General features: G+C 33.5%; 1 protein-coding gene across 1 annotated transcript in view; it reads right to left on the bottom strand.

Annotated features, from left to right (window-relative positions):
• Positions 1-3801: 3801 nt before the first annotated feature.
• LOC125034789 (zinc finger protein 236-like) overlaps positions 3802-25294 on the bottom strand; it is a 26794-nt gene continuing 5301 nt past the window's right edge. The window contains exons 4-29 of the mRNA XM_047626761.1: positions 23754-23851; positions 22431-22590; positions 20950-21081; positions 19725-19886; positions 19361-19525; positions 19102-19248; positions 18824-18973; positions 18367-18490; positions 18065-18213; positions 17777-17854; positions 16657-16768; positions 15780-15927; positions 14312-14450; positions 14021-14160; positions 13279-13460; positions 12808-12988; positions 12175-12310; positions 11490-11822; positions 10549-11278; positions 10187-10401; positions 9795-9988; positions 9478-9607; positions 9239-9357; positions 8933-9044; positions 8441-8680; positions 3802-6677 (exon numbers count right to left, since the gene is read on the bottom strand). Coding sequence (XP_047482717.1) covers positions 5082-6677; positions 8441-8680; positions 8933-9044; positions 9239-9357; positions 9478-9607; positions 9795-9988; positions 10187-10401; positions 10549-11278; positions 11490-11822; positions 12175-12310; positions 12808-12988; positions 13279-13460; positions 14021-14160; positions 14312-14450; positions 15780-15927; positions 16657-16768; positions 17777-17854; positions 18065-18213; positions 18367-18490; positions 18824-18973; positions 19102-19248; positions 19361-19525; positions 19725-19886; positions 20950-21081; positions 22431-22590; positions 23754-23851 — 6072 coding nt within the window. The 3' untranslated portion in view covers positions 3802-5081. The remainder of the gene's footprint in view (positions 6678-8440; positions 8681-8932; positions 9045-9238; positions 9358-9477; positions 9608-9794; positions 9989-10186; positions 10402-10548; positions 11279-11489; positions 11823-12174; positions 12311-12807; positions 12989-13278; positions 13461-14020; positions 14161-14311; positions 14451-15779; positions 15928-16656; positions 16769-17776; positions 17855-18064; positions 18214-18366; positions 18491-18823; positions 18974-19101; positions 19249-19360; positions 19526-19724; positions 19887-20949; positions 21082-22430; positions 22591-23753; positions 23852-25294) is intronic.

Below are 25294 nucleotides of genomic sequence, written 5' to 3'. Positions count from 1 at the left end.
TTTATGAGTAAAGTTATAAGTTAACAATACTAGAAGGTAGTATGATAGTAAAAAGGGTAGAGAGAGGGAGCTGATGAGATATAGTATACTGTAGAGGTTGTTAGAAGGAGGAGTTAACCCAATGCCGCTGGGGAAAATAAATAAAAAATGGGGGATATGCTGTGCTCATTTTTTATATTTTTTATGAAATGTCTCTGCACATAGATGGCTCTGCGAGTGCTTAGCCACAAATGAGTCAATTAGTAGACCTTGTGACCTTACCTAATTTGAATTGGCAGGAAAAATCTATTTTTTACTAGTGCTTTGAATATCGATGGTGACATTTTTATTATAAATATTATAATTACTATAATTTTATAAACATTAGTAACAGGCAAAATAAGATAACGTAAAATGTTTTCTTAAATCAAAGAAAAGGGTAAACGGGCGAGATAGGCAGTACTCGTAATTGGCTCATTGGTGACTTAGTAAAAGTGTAGCCATTTATGTGTAAAAACAACCAAACAAGTCACTCACAGTGGGCATAGCACGTACGTACACGTCATGCCCATTGGTATTGGGTTAAAAGAGTAGAGAGCAGTATGATAAAGTAGTGTGGCAAAAACAGAAAAATGACTAACGATCAGGATGAGGGGACAGAACAAGGGGATAGAGAAAAGGAAAAGGAAAGGAGAAGAAAAGACCATACAAAATTAGTTGAGGCATGGGCTGAGGACCAAGGCAGGGGTGATCCCCTACATTGGGCCTCAGTCTCCATTTCCCAAATCTCCCCATGGCAATGATCAAGGGATTGAGAGTACATAAATACATAAACACACACTCACTGACTCTGCCTCTCTTTCTCTTTCTTTGTTGTTGATAGCCCAATGGATGATTATAATCTATACACAAAAGATTTATTTTCAAGTCATTATAGACCATACTTTTAATCAACATAAAATGTGTTACTTCTTTGTTGATTATGATTAATTCAAAATGTTTCTTTCTGAAATAAAAAGATGTTTTCATTTTGTAATTTATTTTTATCAAACTTAAAAGATATAAGGGCCCCTTAAGAGACTTGGTCCCTGGGCACCAAAATATCTAGTTACACCATTGTTGGGTAATACAGGGGGGTAAAAGAACACTAATAATATAAATACAATATTTTAATGTATATCTGTTATGTATACTCTGCAGTACATGAATGATGGACACATCATATCTAAAGCTAAAAGTATAAGTTATATTTGGTACTTTTAATTACTTTGTTAGTAACATACGTAATAACTGTAATGTATGAACGTATATCCTTTTTATCATAAATAAATAATCAACCTTTACATTTGATTTCTTTGATACAATTGTAGTAGTAGTAATATAGGTATATAGTGAAGGTATTGTAAGGTCACTCTGGCTGATCTTTCTTGATTTTCATATGTATGTATGCATATATATATATATATATATATATATATATATATATATATATATATATATACATACATACACATATATACATATATACATATATACATATACACATATATACATATACATATATATATACATATACATATATACATATATACATATATACATATATACATATATACATATATACATATATATATATACATATACATATATACATATATACATATACATATACATATACATATACATATACCTATACATATATACATATATACATATATACATATATACATATATACACACACACATACACACACAACCATACACACATACACACAGACAAAAGCCTTATTGGTCAAACTCAATGCATTAAAATCCAAAAAAAAAAAAAAAAGAAACCTGTTTATTTGGACAATGAGATCCTTGACATTGAGCAAAGTCCATAAGGTGAATACTGAAAGTAACTATGAAAAGTATATTTACAAACTTTACATTATTTACAACTTGTACAATATCTACAGCTGTACATAATGGTAGAAAAGGTGCTCTTTTTTATCTTTTCTTCAGCTTCTTTAACCTACTATACAAAACTGATATAATTGCAAGCCATCAATTACATAAAAATATTCTTTTTGACATTATAGTAGCATTAAACATCTACGTCTCATATTATAAAATCTAATAATAATATTAATGAAAAAGTAGTTTGAGAGATAACATTACTTTTTTCAGATGACTATAAAATCAAATCAAAATGAAGGCATTCATTGCATAATGAAGTGAAAGAATTATTCAAATAACATGATGATAACAAAAGTAGCAATAGTCATAGCTATAACAATACTACTATTAATATTATAAAGACTAAAAATAATAAACAAATAATGATAATAACGACAATAATAATAATAATAATAATAATAACAATAATATAATAATAATAATAATAATAATAATAATAGTAGTAATAGTGACATCAATAATAATAATGACAATGATAATGGTGATAGTAAGAGTAACAGTAATAGCCATAGCAATATTAGTAATAGGTAATAATAATAATAGTTGTAATAATGATATAACAGTAATAATATAATATAATAATAATAATAATAATAATAATAATTAAAAAAAAAAAAAATAATGATGATGATGATGATGATGATGATGATGATGATGATAATGATAATAATGATAATGATGATAATGATGACAATAATGATAATGATAATGATGATAATGATAATAATGATAATGATAATAATGATAATGATAATAATGATATTGATAATGATGATGATGATGATAATAATAATAATAATAATAATAATAATAATAATATAATAATAATAACAATAATAATTATAATTATAATAATAATAATAATAATACAGTAATAATACTAATAATAACAATAATTATAATATATAATGTAATACAATTTAATATATAATAACAACAACAATAATAATAATAATAATAATAATAATAATAATAAAAGCAATAGTAATGGTAATAGTACTAGTACTAATACCAAAAAATGTAATTATAACAATAAAATAATAAAAGTAATAAAAAGAAAAAGCAATAGCAATAGTAATGCTACAAACTACTATTACTACTGCTACTAATGATAATGAAAATGAAGCTAATAATAATAATAATGATGATGATAATAATAATAATAATAATAATAATAATAATAATAATAATAATAATAATAATAATAATAATAATAATAATAATAATAATAATAATAATAATAATAATAATAATAATAATAGCAACAACTATAATAATAATAATCATAATAGTCATAATAATAATGATAATAATAATAATAATAATAATAATAACAATAATAATAATAATAATAATAATAATAATAATGATTACAATAATAATAATTATAATAATAATAATGATGATATTGATGACGATGAAGATAATGATGATGATAATAATAATAATAATAATAATAATAATAATAATAACAATAAGAATTACAAGTATTATAATAATTACAATTATTATAATAATTACAATTATTATAATAATAATATTCATAATCATTATAAGAACAGTGAGATAATAAAAATAATAATAAAAGTAAAAGTAATGGTATTAGTGAAGGTCATAGTGACAATAATAGTCATAGTAATGGTAATAATAATAGTCGTAGTAGTAATAGTAATAGTAATAGTAAAAGTAATAGTAGTAGTAGTAGTAATAATGATAATAATAATGATAATAATAATGATGATAATAATAATGATAATAATAATGATAATAATAATAATAATAATAATAATAATAATAATAATAATAATACTGGTGGTGGGTGGTGGTGATAGTGATGCTGGTGGGGGTGATGCTGGTGGTGGTGTTGCTGGTGGTGGTGATGCTGGTGGTGGTGATGATGGTGATAATGATTGTGATGATAATGATAAAAATCTATAACCATAATCATAATAAAAATGATAATGAAATAAAAACAATCTGCTAGTTAAAACTTCTAAAATGCCATACAACTGCCAAAGTACATCTTAAAAAATAGTCTAGGCATATCTATTATATATAAAAGCAAAGGTTCATAACCTCTCACTTTCAAAGCAATATATATACTGTACCGAAGTCTCATCGCGGGGTTACAATGTCAAGATATTTTCCAGCTTTATACAATTCTTTGGTTTATACTGAGTTGAAAAAAGTTACATGTCATACTGGCAGCCTTCTTGACACACATCTATGAACTTAATCTTTAAAAAAAAAAAAAAAAAAAAGAATAAAACGATAAAGAAAAGTAGAAGTGACAAAGAAATGAAAAAGCCTTTTAGTACATTTTCCGAATTTTGCCCTGGGCCCTTTCAAAGGTCAAAATTCTTTCTCTGAATTATACTAACCAAATATGATAGTATGCAAATATAAAATGCTATTCAGTATAAATATTGTCACAAAAAATAACAATACAAGAGAAATTACAATAAAATCAATTATTTTCTAAGAATACAGCAAACAAGTACTCACATCACTTGTTTACAGACATTTTTGAAAAAACTGGTATAAAAATAGAATCTCTGAAGGCTACTTGCTTGCACTACAGAACATGGGAAATGTTACCTTGGAGAAACAAGATAAAATAAAATTGAAAGATCAAGTGCAAATATAGATAATATAAATAGTTTAAAGAAATCTTAATTCTAAGAATGTACAACATTGTCTATGTTTTCCTTTGTTGTTTTCCGTATATATAGAAAATACTCTTCTACTTCCATAAATTGGCTTAAAGATACTGTGAAGGGAGAAACAGAGAGAGTGAGAAAGATACTGAGGAAATGAAAGAGACTAACAAGTGGAAGAGGAGGAAAAAATGGTAATGGAGAGAATGGAGAGAGATCAGTAGGAGAGGGATGCAGATAGGGAAGAATACAAAAAAGAGAGAAACATAGTGAGGGTAGAAAAGGAGAAATAGAAAGAGAGGGAAGGAGGGTGAGTCAAGGATATTTCAAACTATGCACACATGTATACATAATTTAAACTTTCTAACTTGAGGTTTTGTACTTCTAAGTTCAGTGGAAATAAACAATTTACAAGTCCGGTAAAGGAAGACTCAGAATCCATCCCTACAGAGTTCTGAAAATCAAACTTTCGGAAACCATATTCTTTTACTCCAGGTGCGTAGCATTATTCACTGATGGAAAAAGTTCCAAAGCATCCAATTCTTCCATTGTGCTCTGTGTGCCCATTGCCGAACCTTCTCTTTGGGGTTCTGAGGTTAAATTGATCTTCAATCCAACTTTTTCTATAGCAAGAGGATTTTCCAAGACCAGCTGTATGTGTTCTTGGATAATATGCTGGTGCAATAAGCCTCTTGAGCTGTATTCCTCAGGACAGAAGACACACCTATTACCCTTGGCCTCTACATGGTTCAACTTGATGTGTCGCTGTAGAGCAGCAGCAGAGGGGAACACCTGTCCGTCACATCTGGAACACTCATACTGTTTCATGTGGGTGCTGAGCATGTGCTGTTCTAGATTACTCTGATACTTATAAAATTTCCCACAACCTAAGGCTTGGCACTTGAAACCACGTGATGGCAAAGTCTGATCTTCCAGTTTGCATATTGCGAGTTCTTCGATACTTATTTCTTCCTGTTTTATGTTGGGGTGTGAGAGGATGCTTGTCTCCTGTGTATCTGCAAGGGTGGTGGTTGGTACAACAACAGTGTCTTGCATCTCACCTTCAATGTTGTCTCCATCATCAGTTTCCTTCAGTAAGATATCATGTGATGATAAATGTGCCTGCCATTCAGTGAACTTCAAAAAGTTTTTAGAGCAAAGAGCACACTGAATTGTATTGTTTGGCCCAGACACTGCTAGGTCTGAAAGACTTAATTCCTGTTGGATATAATTTTGATTCTCCGGGGCTGATGTTTGCTCTCTGTCCAATGACTGACCAATTATATTCAGTGAGTGGGTGGTTATCACTCTTCCATCATCGTCAATCATGTGTATCTCGAAATCTGAGTCCATGTCAGCCTCAGCATTTGAGGTGCGGACACTGCGAGGCTGAGTCATCACAGCATTTGGATTTACAGAAATAGAGTCCTCAGCATCCTCGTCCACAGTACCCTCACCTGCCCCAATCATGGCTCCTCCTGCAGCCTGTAAATGACTGAGCACACTTTCATCTAGAGTCATCGACTGGGTGTTGAGTAGAGTTGCTTCAATTGGACCCAGATTAAGCCCCTGTAACTGCAATGACATGCTGCCATCTGCCATCACTACAACTGAATTTAAGTTTTCTACGTTTGGCATTTCCATGACAGTTTCGTTTGCACTGTTCACAGAGGTTTCCATTGGATGTTCTTCCACTAGTTTCATCTTTGTAGGTATTGGCCCTGCTCCTGAGTGCTTGAAATGCTTGATCACATGAGCTTTACGATGTCCTGATGTTCTGAACTTCATTCCACAGTGGTTGCACTTGAATGGTTTTGCACCTGTGTGGAGTCGCATGTGGATGTTTAAGCTTCCCTTGGTGGCAAACATCGTATTGCAAATGTGACACATGAAATCTTTTTTCCCTGAGTGTGTCTTCATGTGAACATCCAAAGTGGATTTGACAGCAAAGGACTTGCCACACTGTGCACAGGAGAAGGGTCTCTCCCCAGTGTGAGTCCTAATATGGCGAACCAGGTCTGATGGCTTTTTAAAGCTCTTACTGCAGGTGTCACACTGATGCGCATGTTTTTGAGATTCAGTCTGGGGGAAGAAAACAAACAAGAATATAAAAAATTACAAATGGGAATGTTTTAGTTGCAACTTGTAACACTCAATTAAAAATAATTTTTTGAAATGGTACTGAAATACCATTTGCACTTGAAGGTCAAAGTAACTAAATGTCAAACATTTATTCTACTGTTAGAGAAACATCATGCATTTCATAAGATTTAAAACTTATGTGACATAATATATAAATATATAAATATATATATATATATACATATATATATATAGATATACTATACATATATAATTATATATATATATATATATATATATATATATATATATATATATATATATATATATACATATATACATATATACATATATACATATATACATATACACACACACACATACATACATATACACACACACACATACATATATATATATATATATATATATATATATATATATATATATATATATATATATATATTACATACATATATATGTATATATATGTATGTATGTATATATATATATATATATATATATATATATAATTTTATATCTATATATATATAAAATTTTATATCTATATATATATTTTTATATCTCTCTCTATATATATATATATATATATATATATATATATATATATATAAATGTCAAACATTTATTCTACTGTTAGAGAAACATCATGCACTTCATAAGATGTGACATAATATATATATATATATATATATATATATATATATATATATATATATATGTATATATATGTATATGTTTTATCTATATATACATATCTACATATATAATATATATAAAATATACATAAATATATATACACCTATTATACATACATACATTATATATACATACATATATATATATATATATATATATATATATATATATATATATATATATATATATATATATAGACTCCTTGCTCAGCCAGCAAGGAGTCTATCAGTTGGCCCTTGTGAATAATCCTGATTTCCCTATTCCTTGACCTGGCGGAAAAATGTGTTTTCCTTTTTAATATATTTGATATCGATACTGTTTTTACTGTTATTGATGTTATGATTTAACCCACTGCTGCCGGGGAAAATGAATAAAAAATGGGGAAAATGCGTTTTTTTTTTTTTTTGAAATGTCTCTACACATAGATGGCTCTGCCTTACCTGATTTCACTTTTCCTTGAATTGGCGGGAAAATGTATTTTTTACTAGTCCTATGAATATCGATGGTGTTATTTTTATTATAACATTATAATTACTATAATGTTATAAACATAAGTAATAGCGACATAAGATAACATAAAAAAATTCCATAAATTAAAGAAAAGGGTAAACGGGCGAGACAGGCAGTACTCGTAATTGGCTCATTGGTGATTTAGTTTAGTGTAACAATCTATGTTTTAAAACAATTGAACAAGTAAACTCACAGTGGGCATGGCATGGACGTACCTGACATGCCCGTCGCAAATGGGTTAAGACAATGAAATAATACAAAACACCCTTTCCAAAAGTCGAGGAAGAGAGTAAACAGGAGAGATAGGTAGGACTAATAACTGACTCCTTGGTGATTAAGCACTTGTAGAGCCATCTATGTGTAAATACAATAAATAAACTTATATTATAGTGGGCATGGCATGTATTCTTGCCATCCGTGCCACTTGGGTTAATTTCTATTCAAAGATATCTTTGGGAAAAGGAAATGGATAGAAGGGGCTAGGAAGATGGAGAGCATTGGTAAATCTCTACTCTGCACACAAAAATTCTCACTTTTTCCTCATCAGGGTCGTCTTTCGTCATGCTGACAAAGACCTGCAGGTTGTCCTCCTGTGACGAGCTGTGCTTCTTTGATGAGCGTGGGAGGTCAACCATCTCTGAGTCCCTTTGGCCTTCTTCCTCTATTGCCATCTGAGTACCTGATGACTCCTGAAGTAGGCTCTCCACATCCTCTGCTGTCAATGCAATCTTAACCTTGCTACTTGCACTGTTGGTCTCACTGCGCTGATTTTGCTGTATTGGAAGGATTGATTTCACTTGATTATGACTGAGCACTGATTTGATTTATGCAAATGCAAAAGGTCTGAACATTATGATCACTGAACATTTAAAAAATCTTACTTATATTACAATAGGCTGCCAAATTCAGATCTGGTTCTCTGACAGTGAAAACTTCTCTGTAGCCACATTACCATTATTAGAATTGAGGCAAAAATCAAAATAGGAATTGTAATATAAAAAAAAAAAAAAAAAAAAAACACTTACCTTACTCCTACTAATAGCCTGATTGATATCTTTAATTTTGTGAGATCGCAAGTGTTTCTGGAATGTGGCAAAAGACTCAAACAGATCCTCACACACAGTACACGGCCACATACTGGAAAAGAAATAGAAAATATTAATCACAAAGAACTGATGTAATGACTTATTTAGACAGTTTTCCCTTGTGATATTCTAAATATCAACGGCTGCCATTTATATCATAAGTCTACAATAAGATATCAAACTATGAAGAATTAAGCCAGTACTATTAATAATAATAATATTATTTCAACCAGTGTTTAATCTTACCGATTATGTTCCATCTGCATGTGTTTCAAAAGCTGATTAGGAGTGCTAAACTTCTCAGGGCAGTTATGGCACTGGCAGTGGTGCATGTTTGATCTTGAATGCTGTTGCTGCTGGTGTTCCTGCAACATTATATAGGTGAATTATCATTTTTGATATTAGTGCAACACAGAACTATATCTTTATTAGGATCATTATATCAAATAAAAGAATAAAAAATCTGAACAAGCAACAATGCATACCTTGAGCGCTTGCAATGAAGAAAATCCCTTGTTACATGTTGTACAGTTGTGAGCCTTGCCCTGGGTGTGAATTCTTTTGTGTGACCGCAGGTGAGGGAGTTTGTGGAACGTCTTTTTGCACTGATCGCACCTTTTTTTTTAGAGAGAGAGAGAAAGAGAAAGAGAAAGAAAATATTTATAATAAAAAGATAAATAATGTGAAAATTCTAATACATCACTCAGGTAATCATCTTTTACAAGATACAAAATGTTTTAACTTCTAGGATAAAGGGAAATTTTTGACATAGTACAGACAGTTAAAGCTGGTTTGTACTCACTCAAACACCTTCGAAACTGAGACCTCAGGTGCAGGAGCCTTGTCCTCTTCTGAAGAGTTCTGAGCTGTTGAGGAGTTACTTGTGATCTTAATGCCTGTAACATCATTAACTGAATCTTGTGTGTTTAACAAATGGACTAGCTGCGCTGATGCGATATCTCCACCACTTCCTAAACCACTTAGATCTAGCCCAGCCTGTTAAATATAAGAAAAACATACATTAGTACATCTTAAAAACAAAATTGTATCTTAATTTAGTGCAACTTCGTCTTTAAAAATACAAAATATGTACGTGCTTACATATACAAAATGCTGGAGCTAAGAAGAAGGAGAGAAAGAAAGTGAGATAGGAAGATTAACTAGAATATTTGTACAGATACAGAAGTAACATACCGGAACATGCAAAGTAAATCCATCCGAAAATCCCTGGTGATCGAAGTTGGCCTCTAACAAAGTTGTTGACGAGGCATCATTTTCAGTGATTGAGGTAGGATGCGAGGCTACAACTCTCCCCTCGTCGTCACTCTCGACCAGGGTGCTGGCCAGTCCATCAGCTGCTACATTCATTGTTTCTCCCGTAAGACTAGATTCTCCAGTGCCAAGATTTTCTAAAATGGAGAAAAAATATCACTCATGTATCATCTTCAGCAACTTTTTATGACATATCCATAGGTTTTAATAATATACCAGTAAAAATGTCCTTACTTTAGTAGGAAAAGAGAGAAAAACAAGCTATTTGGATCATCATCCCTCACCTGAATTGACTTCGTTGCTTGCACTTGTAATAACAGCCCCTCGACCACCTTCCAATTGCAGGTTTGTCTGTATGACCTGTGAGCTGTATTGGGTGTTTTCACTCATCACTGATGTTGGAATTGTGACCATGTCAAGGCCCCCAGGATCACCCAAGTTGTTGAAGTCCTGGGTGTGGTCCAGGATGGCCTGCCGTGAGGTGAGCGAGGTAGCATAACGAGTATTTTCCGACTCACTCAGGATGCTCGGCTGGGCCTGAATCACTGAGGTAACATTGGCTGAATCCTCCCTTGCAGGTCCTTGTATCACAGATGGTTGGTGGACGGTCAACACACTCCCACCAGAGGAATTGGGTATAGTCAGGATAGTTGTGCCATTCTCCTGAGAGAGTTCACTTGGTAATGACGACCCCGAATCCTGCCCAGAGGCTGAGTGTGGCAGTAAGATGGAAGTGCCATTGCTGCCTTGGAGAATTGATGTGCCACCTGCCCCCTGAAGGAGGGGTGTTGCACCGCTCACCTGATTTGCAGAGGAATTTGGAAGCAGGATGGATGATGCAGATGACTGAGGTATAAGAACTGAGGAACCACCAAGGTGTGTTGTAATTGTTGCAGGCTGAGAGGTTAGGATGACTGCCTCTCCAGACCCAAGACCATGATCCACTCCAGTCTGGAGGTCAGCCAGAGTAAGACCACTTTCACCAACACTTTGGGTGAATGAAGTTGGAAGAACCTGAAAACATAAAATGTTTTCTTGGTTTAAGTTACCTATGTAGAAAATATTTATCAAAGGACTTAAAACACCTGCACTTGACATCACTAGTCTTTGTACTATGGACAACATACATACATTAGAAGCTCACTAAAAAAATAACACATATCCCACAAGAGATGAAGGGGAAAAAAAAAAAGGCAGTTACTGATTTCATAATTTTCCACCTCACCTGAGACGATGAGAGATCTTCCTGTGTGTGCTGATGCTGATGCTGTGCCTGCTGCTGAAGATCACCAGAGAGTGAAAAGTCACCCTCCTGGAAAACGCTGGTCATACCTGCGAGGTCAGGAACAATGACGTCTGAGTCAGAGAGGGAGGGAGTGCCTGCTTGCTGACTGTAGAGAGTGGCTGCCAGCAACGCCTGGTTGTTGCCCTGTAGGTTTGACCCAGCTGCCCTCATTGCCTCCATAGCCAGCTCTTGCTTGTGAGTCTTCATGTGTTTTTTGCAGTTTGTATTTGTTTTGAACGTTTTCTGGCAGTAGGGGCACATATATGGACGGTCCTACAGGGAAAGAGGGATTTAAGACATTCTCCTTTATTGCCAACATGATCATACCAATATCTATATACTTTGCCTATGTGAAAAAAATTGGTAGCTATTCCTTTTACCTTTATTTAATTCAAATTGCTTTCTTTCACCAACCAACTTCTTTCTCATTATACACTGTTTACGATCTGTTTTAAGTCCTGGTTGAGAATTATAAAAACATTTCTACTTCATAATGCTTTATTCTAATAAGCAAGGAACTGATCTAAACCACTTCCATCGTTACATCTAAAGAAAGATGTCAGTGAGCTAGATAAATACAGATAAATAAAAATAAATAATCAGACAAATGAAAACTTCTACAAACCGTTGAATGTGTAGTTCTGTGCCTTTTCAGACTTCCACTGGTGGCAAAGAGACCATTGCATATTGTGCACTTGTGTGTTCTCTGGCCTGTGTGTGTTTTGAAGTGTGATTTCAAAACACTCAGAGAGTTAAACTGCCTGTAATAAAACAAATTATTAATTACACTAATTTTCATTGAAAGTCTCTATATCCATACTATTACTTTAATTATCAGTCAAAAGAGGGAAAAGTAAACAATGAAATAAAAGTGAAAATGTAATAGCAATAAAAAATAATGAAAAGGAGTGTCAATGCATAGTTGGCACTAGAAATGATGACACTTGAGGTTTTGAGATTGCACTTCAAGAGAGTCACTCAACAATGACAAAATCCTTGTCTACAAAGTATAACAACTATAGGCAATAATAAAAATAATGAAACATCATTAATAAAAAAAAATAATAATCATAATAAAAATTCAACTTAGTAACAACCAGACTAGACTAGACTAACAACTAGACTAGTTTCCAGTATTCTTACTATGATTTTATTCTACTTATCTACATTGTAAAATAACAATGTAAAGGGTCCTCCCCCTTTCAAAATCTTGAGACAAAACCTGGAAATATAAAACAACCTCTAATCAAAATCTTACTTGTTGCAACTCTCACACTGGAAGGGTCTCTCCCCAGTGTGCGTCCTCTCATGCTGCTTCAAATGCGATGACTTCTTGAAGGCTGCCGTGCAATAGTGGCACTTGTGGGGCCGGTCGCGGGGAGCCTCCCCTGTCTCGGGAAAGTAAACCTGACTGTGTCGTGATATCTGCTTTACAGGACCTGTTGTGGCAAAATGGAGGAGTTTCAATATGGCTGACTTTATGTCACCCTCATTACGTTTTGCATTCTAAGAGACTTACAGGGTGTGTATTCCAAAACCTTTTGAAGACCTATTTCTTATATATTTAGAAGTCAGATATTATTAAGGATAATACTGATCATACCAACTGTGATAAAAAAGTACAAAAATACCTACAATAACAAAAATAAGAATACCTTTCGCAGAAAAAGACAATAAAGTGGAGGTTCAAGAAAAAGACAGGTTTGTCATATAATCCAAGATAACAGACCTGCAGTTGTGATGAGTATTGGTTCCTGGAGGGGGATATCCGGTAGGGGGATTGACCGTCTCCGCTGGGCCTGCCGATGAGGTGAGTGCATGTGGGACAACATGTGTGTTTTGCGGTGGGACACAGTTCGGAACACCTTGTGGCACTGTTGGCACGGATAGGGCTTCTGTCCTGTGTGTAGCCTAAAGGGAAGAAGAAAAAAATAAATAAATAAAAAGAAAATACTGGTCTATATTATCATCTGACGAGATATTTATGTAAGATTGGAATTTACTAAAAAAATACTGCTTAATACTTTCCTCCAAAGCAAGTATTGTATCAATCCAAAGTACTGTCTATACTCAACCCCATACACTATCCCACCCCTCTCTATAGAACCTACAAGTTAATATTTCAAATAATATTTGTATCATGTACATACACTTTGAATAAACACATAAATGAAAACTGGGTTAAAAAAAATATCTGACACAAGTGAGAGAACTCACTTATAAATACATAAATACAATATTTGTCATTACTCTCATATTCACAACATTTTCTTTGGGTAAATAGTTAATTTTCAAATATTCAACTATCTCTTTACTCCTCCAGATGAAATGGTATTAACTAATTAAATTATCAAAAGAAAAGATAAGAAAGGAAGAAAGAAAAAATTAAAAGTAATCACAATTATTCACCTACAGTATATAAACAAAGGTAATCTAAATGATCAAATCCTTAAAAGGCTATGTATTCTTACCAAGAATGGACTTTGAGGGAGGTGGCTGTGGCAAATTTCTTGTTGCACTTGTCGCAAACGTGTTCCTTCACAGCGGAATGAGTCTTCATGTGGGCCACAAGAGTTGATTTCACAGCAAAGGCTCGGTAGCACTTGTTACACTGTATAGGAGCATATCATTACTGTCTCTAACTACTGAGTCTTTGTCAATGTTTCATATTTAAAGTCAGAGCATCTTATCAATACTTAACAGAAAATAAAAATGGTAATCTAACTGAAACCCCTAATACACAATAAGTCTGCTATAATCACCTTAAATGGCTTATCATTTGTGTGAATCCTCATGTGTCGCACAAGGTCTGAAGGTTTTTTGAACTCCTTGCTGCAGTCCTTGTAATTGCAAACATGCCATTTGACATCCCCAACCATCTTCACAAACACTGTATATCTCCTGGAAATTAATTAAAAAAAAAAAATTAGAAACATTTAAAAATATTGAGAGTGCTTCAAAAGAAGTTCAGGTATGAAACTTCATGAAAGATGTGTGGTCTTTCATAATTAATCCCTTTATGACCTATGGCATCTATTCTTGCTGTGATGTACAAAGCTTGTATGTCAGGTGGCAAGTATCCATGCCATTTCAGCTGAGCCCTCTTTATTTCACTGAGGAGAAAGTTTCTTTTACTGAAAAATCATATTTGATGCAATCAAAATTGCAGATAGTGGTAAAAACACATAGTACCAGTAACTCTTTATCTTGGTTTGGTGTAGAAGAAAACCACATTAATCAACAAGAGCTTAAATCTGGTTAAAGGAGAACAGTGATGAGATATATTTTTTAATTAACCCGTATCTGCTCAGCCACGACTATAGCCATCATAACAAACTGACTCATTGTGCCGGGTACAGTAATAGGCATCATGGCATGCTAGAGTATGTTGAGCGGAAAGTTCCACTATATGTAGCAGACTCCTGGGCCAAACGGCAGGACAGTTGTCAGTAGTCACTGCATCCAGTGACACCAATAGATTTCTGAAACCACCACTGAGGGGCTCATAAAGATTTCATCTCCAGTTGAGAACTATCATAGCACACAACTGAGTTACACTTAAAACAAAAGGATGTGCCTTATCAAGAATATACAAGGCTCTTTCTTTTTCTTTTTATATTCGTTATAGTCATCAAGAAGAATTGGTCTCACAACCAGATCCTGCCAAAGAGCAACTAGTGCTCAATTTGTCTACCAATATAAATAAAAGGGCTGGCAAGCTCTATTCCCGTCTTGTTTATAATTCCATCTTGGTTTCATGTGCTTCAAGTCAACTCTACATCTATATTTAATCTATTATCAATGTACAATCATAATGTATTATGCTACCATCTTTTACTCCTATTATTAGACCTTATTTCAGTACATGTAAGAAAACATCAGCCTTTGCATACAAGATCTTCAAATCAGAGCTGCAGGCAAACTACGTAGATGGTTAAGACCTTTTCACCACACACAAAAAATGTGCCATGCCACATATAAAGGATAACAACTTTCCATCTTTTTTATTGCTTTCTCATATTCAATTGAAAATATACCTGGATCCTCATAAAAATCTGCAATATTGGACAAAGGTCTACTTCTTTTAATCTGTTACATTAAGCAATAACTGTATATAATTAATAAAAATAGAGTCATTAAAAACTATTTTAAAGACTTCATTACTACTATCAATATTTCTAACAAAGGTACTATCAATATCATCAGTATGCAAAAGTCAGAACAACTCACTTCATGCCACACTCATTGCTTCTGTCGATGAGAGTAATCACACGCAGCTTCTTACACTCCTTTATCTTAGCAGCAGCATTCTGGACCCCCGTGATCCAGCTGTCATCATCCTGTATTCTGTCATCAGCCTCCATTTTAACCTTGCCCACTGAAAGGAAGATGACAAGCATCTTTACATACTAGTATATGATATATACATCTTATAATGATGTTGATATCCTTATCACTACAACTACTACTAATAATAATAATAATAACAATGGTAATAATGAACATAATTACAATAATGATAATGGTAATAACAAGAACAATAACATCAACAATTATACTACTACTACTACTACTACTACTACTACTACTACTACTACTACTACTAAAAAAAGAAGAAGAAAATACACAAAAAAATATAATTATACAATTACAATAATAATAAAATTTCTTGATAACATATAATTAATAATGACAACATTAGTATCAACATTAACCCAGTGACACCTGGGTGGCACCTATACATGCCCAGTCCACTGCCATTTTAGTTTATTTTGATTACACATAGATAGCTCCCTAAGTGTTTAGTTACCAAGGAGCCAGTCAAATACCTGATCTCACCTACTTTGGAAAGAAATGTTTTACTTTTATTACTATTAGTATTATTAATACCAAAATAATAACATTAATGATAATAATGATAAGAACAGTGAAACAAAATTTCAAGGAAAGAGACAAAGTAGAGGTCAGGTCAGGTAGACTTAAATGATTCTTTGGTGGCTACACATTCAAGAAGCCCTCTACGTATGAAAAAAGACTCAACTACAGTGGGTTTGGCATTTACCCAGCACCAATGGGTTAAGACTATACAAACCAATATATGAATTACTTGAATTGGTCTGATCCTTTGTTTGTGACAGTCCACTATTTTTTAAAGCTTGTTGTAATATATCCCCATCGTTCCCACTTTCTGCAAGCCCCCCGTGCTCTGATCTGATGCCCTGTAACAAGAAAATTATATTAGAGATTAAAACTGCTGTCAAGTCTTGTGGCAAATATACAAACTGCAATTTAAAGGTAGAAAAATAATGATGTAATCATTGTACTATGAGTCTACATATCATATTCTTTAAATGTTTCTTCAATAAAAATCTAATAATGAAACAAAGTCTACATCATATCTTTGAAATATTTGTTGTTATTTTTAATACCATACCTTTTCTATTTTACCAATATTATCTTACTGAAATATCACATCTAGCACCTAGCATTCCTACCATTACTTGGAGAAACCTCCCAACAAATCTAAATTTCAACAGCATTAACACACTGGGTATTGGCTGCTTGTAGGCATGGGTGGGATGCATGCTGTGTATGTAATTTCTTAAAGATGACAAGATTTTTTTGGCCTAATTTTGTTTGATAATAAAACTGTATATTATTTTTCTATATACATAAATACAAAACAATACAAATAAGTAGTGAAAAACTAGTGTGAAACCTTAGGAAGAGTTATGGTCAAGGGGAGGCAGACTGATATTATTAAGATTTGCTATGCACCCTCATTTGCACACAACCCCACCCCTCCTGCCAAAGCAGGAAAGGGTTAAATTTTAAAAGAAATTCAACAAGGCAGTCATTTTGCTACACAGAATTATCAATTTCAAATTTCTCTAAACATTGTATTTTTAAATATCATTTTCAAGATCACTATAAATCCTAATATACCAAATGACACCTACACATGCAATACCAACTGAGGCAGCTCTATGTTGCACTACCTCTGTAATTATGCATTTTTTTGCCTCTGTCACAGGAGATGAGCTCCAGCCTTCAGAATGTATGGATAAAACATAGTTTTCCAACAATTTCCAAGCCCAATTCAAATACAATAGGGAAAAAGTACATCTGGTATATGTGTGTGACCCCATTTTCATAAAATTACACACTGCCCAGATTTTACAATCCAAAAATGAACTTATGCCCTTTTAATACTGAGTTTGGTCTACCTGTTCTCGCTGGCCCGATTTCTCCAAGTCTAGGATTTCCTTGATGACATCTCTGATATCTGATGATACATTTAAACCCTATAGAGAAAAGAAATAAAGAATAAATAAAGGACAAAGATATCAAATGATATACAGGAATAAAATGAACTTACTTTTCAAAAACATCTAAAGTTCAAGTTTATTATATAATGTAACGTAAGACACTTTTCTGTATAAAAAAGTTATCCAGATAAGAAAGTCAAAGTTTTTTAGGCACAAAAAGCTGAACTAATTTCAACATATTCTTACAATGACAGCTTCTGTGGAGTGTGCCCTTGACTTGTGGGCACTGAGGCTTCCAGAGCTCTTAAACACACATGAACATTCATCACACTCAAACATTTGTACACCAGCTAAGTTCACAGGGTGGACGCGTTTTATGTGGCAACGCAAATTACCTGGAAAATTAATAAACAGATAGATGATAGTAAAAATAACAATAATAATAGTGTGACAATAATTATCATTCTAATTTAAAAAACATATATAAAGGCCAACAACCATAAAATCCAAGTACTAATTACAAAAAGGAAAACATCTATGAGACTTACTCTTTTGTACAAAATCTCTGTTGCAGAATTCACATTTATAGGCCTTCTTGCCAGTGTGTATGTCCATATGGATGAGCATCGTATATCTCTGGTTAAAGGCTCGATCGCATCCAGGGTGAGTACACTAAAAAGTAAATCAAGGTAAATAACTTGTCTTATTCAATTTTTCCATTTACATTCTTTTACTTCAGTAGCATGCAACAACTCCAGTGCATATGACAAATGATGCACTATGGTAATGACTTCAGTACTTGGCTGGTCTGAGAGGCTGGTCCAGCTTTCCATTTCAGGTGTCCTAAGTGTCTCTGAATATGAACCTATGTCTCCCCAAAATGTGTTTCTATGAATTGCTCTTCAATAAGTGTCATAAGAATTATAATAGCAGAAATTAAATGAAATAAACTCAACTTCTAACAGAAAACAAAGCTTCAAATGCAATTGTGTACAGCCAACCCACCTTGAATGGCCTCTCTCCAGTATGAATCCTCATGTGTCTTATTAGCTGTGAAGGCTTTATGAAGTTCTTACCACACTCTTGGCATTTGTTCTCAAATTTGCAGCGATCTGCTAGTCTTCTTCTTGGTTTTGTCTGAGTTATTTTCTTGACCTGTAAAGAAATAAGTGTCACTAAATGCTCCCAAACTAATTTATACATATCTTACATTATCAGAGTAGCAACAAATGTGACAAAAAATACTTCTGACATAAAAGCAACAAAACTGGAAAATCATTAACCTTCTTATGGACTTTCATATGATGCTTAAGTAATCCTTGGTTTGTAAATTCTGCTCCGCACTCTTTGCAGTCCAGGCTTGACTTCTTATGTATCCCTAGGGCATCCATACCATCCCTGTGCCGCTGGTAGTGTGGTTCCAGCTGACTCTATAATGTAAAAAAAATATCAAGATGTACAAATTAGCAAATGTATCATTTTTACCCACCCAATACTATATAATAACCACTATATTGAATTACTTGAACTTGAGCAACTTACCACAGATACGAACTCCTCTTGGCAGATCTCGCATGTAACAGTCTCATCTTCTTCATGAACAGCCAGATGGGCTTTGAATGAAGCTAAACGTCTAAAGGTTTTGTCACACTCTGGACATACTAGTTTACCCGTGGAGTGTAATGCCTCATGGAGATGCAAATTTTTCTGAAAGGGGGGAGGGGAGCATCAGTAAATCGTCCCCCTAAAGTTTTTATATAAATTATATAAATACATCAACCTGTTATAAAAGGGAAACAAATACATGTAAATCGTCCCCCTATTTACATGAAACACATATACTGAGGTCCACAATCAAATGTACTGTACATTATATTCAACATTAAGAGCAAAACAGGGCACTTACTTGTACATTAAACGAAGCCTCACAGTCACAACACTGGTATGGTTTATCTTCTAAATGTTTCTTTACGTGTTTCTTATACTGGGCCCATTTCTCAATGGTTAGGTGGCAACACTCACAAGTATAAGGCCCCTTCCCAATGGGTGGTTCCATCTCAGCCTGCATCTGCAAAAAAATTAAATTTTTTAAAGGATATTTGAACAAAATGATATGGACTATGTACAGATACTCACTCTCTCACGCACATGCATGGAAGCACACACGCACAGCAGCACACAGGTGCAGGTACAGGCACACACAGAAATATCAACCCATTCTATACAGACACCAACAGTGTTAACAATAGTTCTGGCCTAGATTACAGGTGCCAATGAGAGGCTGATAGTTTATGGTTCAGGATATGCAAGTCAAGGTGGTATGGGAGTTTGGCACAACAGCCATCGAAAGTTGACCAAAGCTTCTTTTTTTACACCTTTGTAAATAAAAACCAAGAGATTGCCAATGAGGGTTAACATTGAAATCCTCAAACTAACAGTGCATGACCTAACAAACAACTATTTAATGTAGCGAGCATAGACTACTGCTCTGGCTATGTGGTGGTTTTAGCAGCTTGTCACCATCAGATTTGGATGTTATAAAGTAACAATGTGCAATTTTCAACCATTCAGAATCTGATGATGGTAACAATGAAAAATAAGTTAACCCTTTCATTGCTAAATGAGTGTAAGACTCTGAAGGTATGGAGCACTTGGCAGAAATAGTTTTCATGAGAGGCCAAAACCTGAAAGGGTTAGGTGAACAAGCTTACTGAAAGGATACATGTACACTTTTATAATAAAGAAATTCTACTGATAAATAACTTACAACTTCATGCAAGTACAATGAAAGTATAAACAAAATCATAACAAATTTTAGAGTACATCACTCATATGATCCCATATCCAATTGGATATAGGGGACAGGTTCACAGTGGGATGTGAATTAAGCCACAAGGTGATGTTGCAGAGTGGCCAGTTCCTTTCCATCCCAACTTTGACTTTAGCAAGCTGTTGCCAGTATGACAGTACTCAATAAAAACTGAGTCAAATGAAAGGGGCTGACTTGGTGCAAACCCAGGACCCTGCAATGGCAAAGTCAGCACTCTACCATTAAGCTCTAAACCTCTTATTTATGAGGTCATAGATACTACTTCATACATTGCTTGATTTTTCTATTATTCTTTCTCTACCTGTTTCTTGCCGGGCATTTGTATTTGATGTGGTACAATTGCATCTGGTTCATCTAAAGCGGAGTTAATAAGACTTCCTCCTTCCAGTGTGACTGTGTCATCTACCCCAGCCTCGGTCGCGGTCAGCACCATCTGTATCAAGAGAGTTTCATCATTACCAGTTTAAAACAAAAAGTGCAGTATCTTCCAAAGTAATAGCTACTATGAATATACAAATGTAAACAATACTATGACTACATAAAAAAATATATAAATGTAACACTCATTTGCCAACAATTTAGATTTTCAATTCATTTCTTTTCTTAATTTTTCTTTACTTCTAAAACATTTCCTAGTTATAAAAAAAAATATTCTTGAGAATCTGAGTGCTACATTTAATTCATCCTCCTTTGATTGCCACATTCAGTTTAGAATACCAGACATACAGCATATCTTTTGGATATGCTTCTTTACACATGATCAAAATTGGCTTCCAACAAAGAGCCTGGCCAATCCTCTATGAAATAATTCCATATAACTTGTGTGAGAGAAAGCACCAATTTGAATGATAGTTGCCCACCTTTCCTATTACACAATAATAGGGCAAACAACTTTATTTTTTCATGTAATTAGCTATTCTAATTTTCTTTCCTCCATAAAACATTTATCCTGTCTGCAACAACTAAACCCAAAACTACTGGTGAATCTTTCTATTTTCTATCTCACACAATTTTCATTCTTTAAAGATGGTTGGTTGCTGTCAACCTGCTGGTACACAGACGGATACAGCTTGTCCTGAACACTACTTCATTATTCCAGAATGTGCTGCCACTAAAGACTTTCAGCAATAAAGTTGATCATAGAGATTTGTTGCTTGAGCATGATATCAGGATACAATAGTTCACATAACTTTGAAAAGAGCAGTTGATGACACTAGGATACTCTGCTAAAAGTTCTTTTCCTTATTTTATTGCTGTCATTTTAGATATCTGTTGACAATGTTTGATAGGATTCCAAGTTCTTGATGATATTTTCCCTTTATTGGGGTATCAGCAGACTGATAATAAATGTTTTATATTTACTCTTTTTTTTGAACATACATTGACAGATATCAATGAAACATTGTGGAATTGACAAGCTTTTTGCTTCCGTATCTTAGTAGCCATTGTGAAAAAACGCAACTGACTTTTGAATTAACAGCCAAAAAGCCTACCAAAATACTTTGATAAGCTCTTAAACACATGGAAAAAGTTATACTTTCACTGACAAGGATATAAAGAAACAGTCATTATCCGACACTATGAATGTGATTAGTGACCACGTGGCAGCTTTCATTTTAGCACACAATGTATGTATATCATAATAGTATTTGGCTATTCAGTCTGTCAGGAAAATAGTGCAATGCATAGAGATTAAGATAATATCATTCCTCATATAAACTACTAAATAAATTACAACATAACCAACTACATAACTAAAAAGGATATCAGATATGCACCCACCTGACCATCGACAATACTAAGGGAGGCAAACTGAGGAATTGTTCCATCCTTTTGTGTAAGGCACTCGCCAGCATTTGGAAATATGACCCCAGACTGCCCTATGTCTCCTCCAACCTGATTAACTGCGACCATACCTTCATCCAGCTGAAGGAATCCACCCCTGTGCAAATATACAAAGGTTGCTGAATAGAGAGATAAAATTATAGATGATAGCCACTTAGACATCTAAACAGTAAAACAAATATAATCTCTAAATGTTACAAAATTAAATTAAGGTCAAGGTCCTTGAGTAAACACTGTTCCAGTTTGTCAATAATTTCTCATTCTACCATTAAGTTTTCTTTCTAAAAAGCAAGATCTTCCTTTTTGAATTAGCAAGTATTCAAGCAAAACTTTTTTTTGTGGTATTATTATATTATCATTATTATTGACCAAACAAAAACAAATAATTTGGAATTTAGCAAAAAAAAAAAAAAAAAAAGTAAGAACAAGAATAAATTAGCCCCAACCCAATGGGTATGGCATGTACGTACATACAATGCCCAGTTTGAGTTTGCTTTATTAATTATTTTTACACATAGATGGCTCCACTTGTACTAAGTCACCAATGAGCCAATTACGAGTAGTATTTGTCTCACCTGTTTACCCTTTTCCTTGAATTTTGAAAATATTTATGTTATCTTATATTGCTACTACTAACGTCAATAACATTATAGTTTTTATAATGTTTATAATAAAAATAACATGTTCAGTGTTGACAGCATTAATAAAAAAGTTTTTTTCCCCACAACTTTAAGGCAAGGTAAAATTAGTAAGGTTACAAGGACTACTAACCGATTTCTTTGTGGCTAAGCATTAGCAGAGCCATCTATGTGCAGACATTTCACAGAAAATTCTAAAATGAGCACAGTTTTTTCCCGGCGACATTGGGTTAAAGATGATGATGCTTCTCAGTCAAGACATGACACAACTCCAACACCATACTATTCCATAAGGATAGTACCTTATTTAGATTTAGATAAGTAATTCTGGAGCTATGTTGATCACAAGTTCAGTAAAAGTACAGTGGCTATGCAGAGCTAGATCAATTGCCACACATTAGTAAACCCAAGGAATTAACAATAAATACTTAACCACAGTACATGAAAGCAAAACTAAATATATAAAATAAGATTAATCATCTTGGCTATACTTATCACCATTAATCAGAACAACAATGTGCCCTTATAATTTTGGACCATTCCTCTTTCTTTGGGGAATTTCTCATCTTTACTTAACATATTTCTTTGCAAATGTCACAACCTGAACCCTACCCACACTCACCGCTCTTGCAAATCACTGAAATTGGAGCCAACACTCGCCTCAGGAAGATCATGTAGCGGCACTAGACGGCTCTCACTCCCATCCTCTCCCATGGATATCTGAAAAGGTCAAACAAATTTTCTTTCTATAGGAATTGTATATTGTCAATAACGATGGAGTGCTGCCAAACATGCAATTTTTCTCTCCTTTGTAAAATCAAGTTAACACTGAGGTATTAAGAGGAGATTAAGAAAATCTCTTTGACCATCAGCACATGACTGGTTTGATTTATAGTTATATTAAATGTAATATAGGATTCAGTTATTTACTTTGCTGAAAGACATGCATATCATAAAAGAATAAAATAATAATAATAAAAAAAAAGAAAAAAAAGAATAATAATAATAACAATAAAAATAATATTAATTTTTTGATTTCATGACTTCAGTGCAATAGATATTTTCTTTAATGACACTTCTTGCTTTCTATTCCATGAACATTTGCTGAGCAGTACTAGAATAAAGCATGTGTAACTTACACATGAATGGAATTCAAGGGCCGAATACTCAAAAGACCCTTAAAATTAACGAGTGCTAGAAGCCTTAACTGTCCTGCGGTGACCTAAGTCACTGACTGACTAGCTAAGGTGCCATATCTCAGACTTACCTTCATATACACAAATGTTTTTTCTGGCAATGTATCCCCACCTTATAGCCCAGATTTTAGTAAACACAACACTCTGTCCAGCCTGTGGCATTATGCAACTTTTAACTAATATATTCCCAGAATTAGTAAAACAGGAAAAATATTGGAAATTCTTTATAAAGAACAATTACCTTATTAACAGACTACATTAGTTTCATGAACTATAGGAACAAAGTAGTGTCTCCTCGAGAAGATAGCTGATATTGCAATGATTTTCCTACTTATTGTCAGTTTTGCAGATAATATGTTAAATAAGTCTTGAAAGCTTAACTATTTCTGTCTCTCCTTTTCTTGTCTTTTCTGTTTCACTTAACCCATTGCCACCGGGGAAAATTAATAAATAATGGGTCAAATACTGTGCTCATTTTTTATGTTTTTTATGAAATGTCTTTACACATGGATGGCTCTGCTAGTGCTTAGCTTTACCTGATTTCACCTTTCCTTGAATTGGTGGGAAAATGTATTTTTTACAAGTGCTATGAATATCGATGGTGTTATTTTTATTATAAACATTATAATTACCATAATGTTATAAAACATTAGTAACAGCAAATTAAGATAACGAAAACAAAAATCATAAATTAAAGAAAAGGGTGAACGGGCGAGACAGGCAGTACTCGTAAATGGCTCATTGGTGATTTAGTACCAGTATAGCCATCTATGTGTAAAACAATTAAACAAGTAAACTCACAGTGGGCATGGCATGGACGTACGTGACACACCCGTCGCGAATGGGTTAAACGATAATAATAATAAAAGTACTGATATTAACAGTGTATTAACCAAAATCCAACGGGCATGGTATGTACATACATGCCATGCCCACTGTAAGTTTACTTTATTAATTGTATTTACAC

The sequence above is a fragment of the Penaeus chinensis genome, chromosome 18, assembly GCF_019202785.1.
Source record: "Penaeus chinensis breed Huanghai No. 1 chromosome 18, ASM1920278v2, whole genome shotgun sequence".
NCBI classification, from domain to species: Eukaryota; Metazoa; Arthropoda; class Malacostraca; order Decapoda; family Penaeidae; genus Penaeus; species Penaeus chinensis.
Note: the sequence above shows the minus strand (reverse complement) of the source record. Positions and strands in the feature narration are given on the sequence as shown.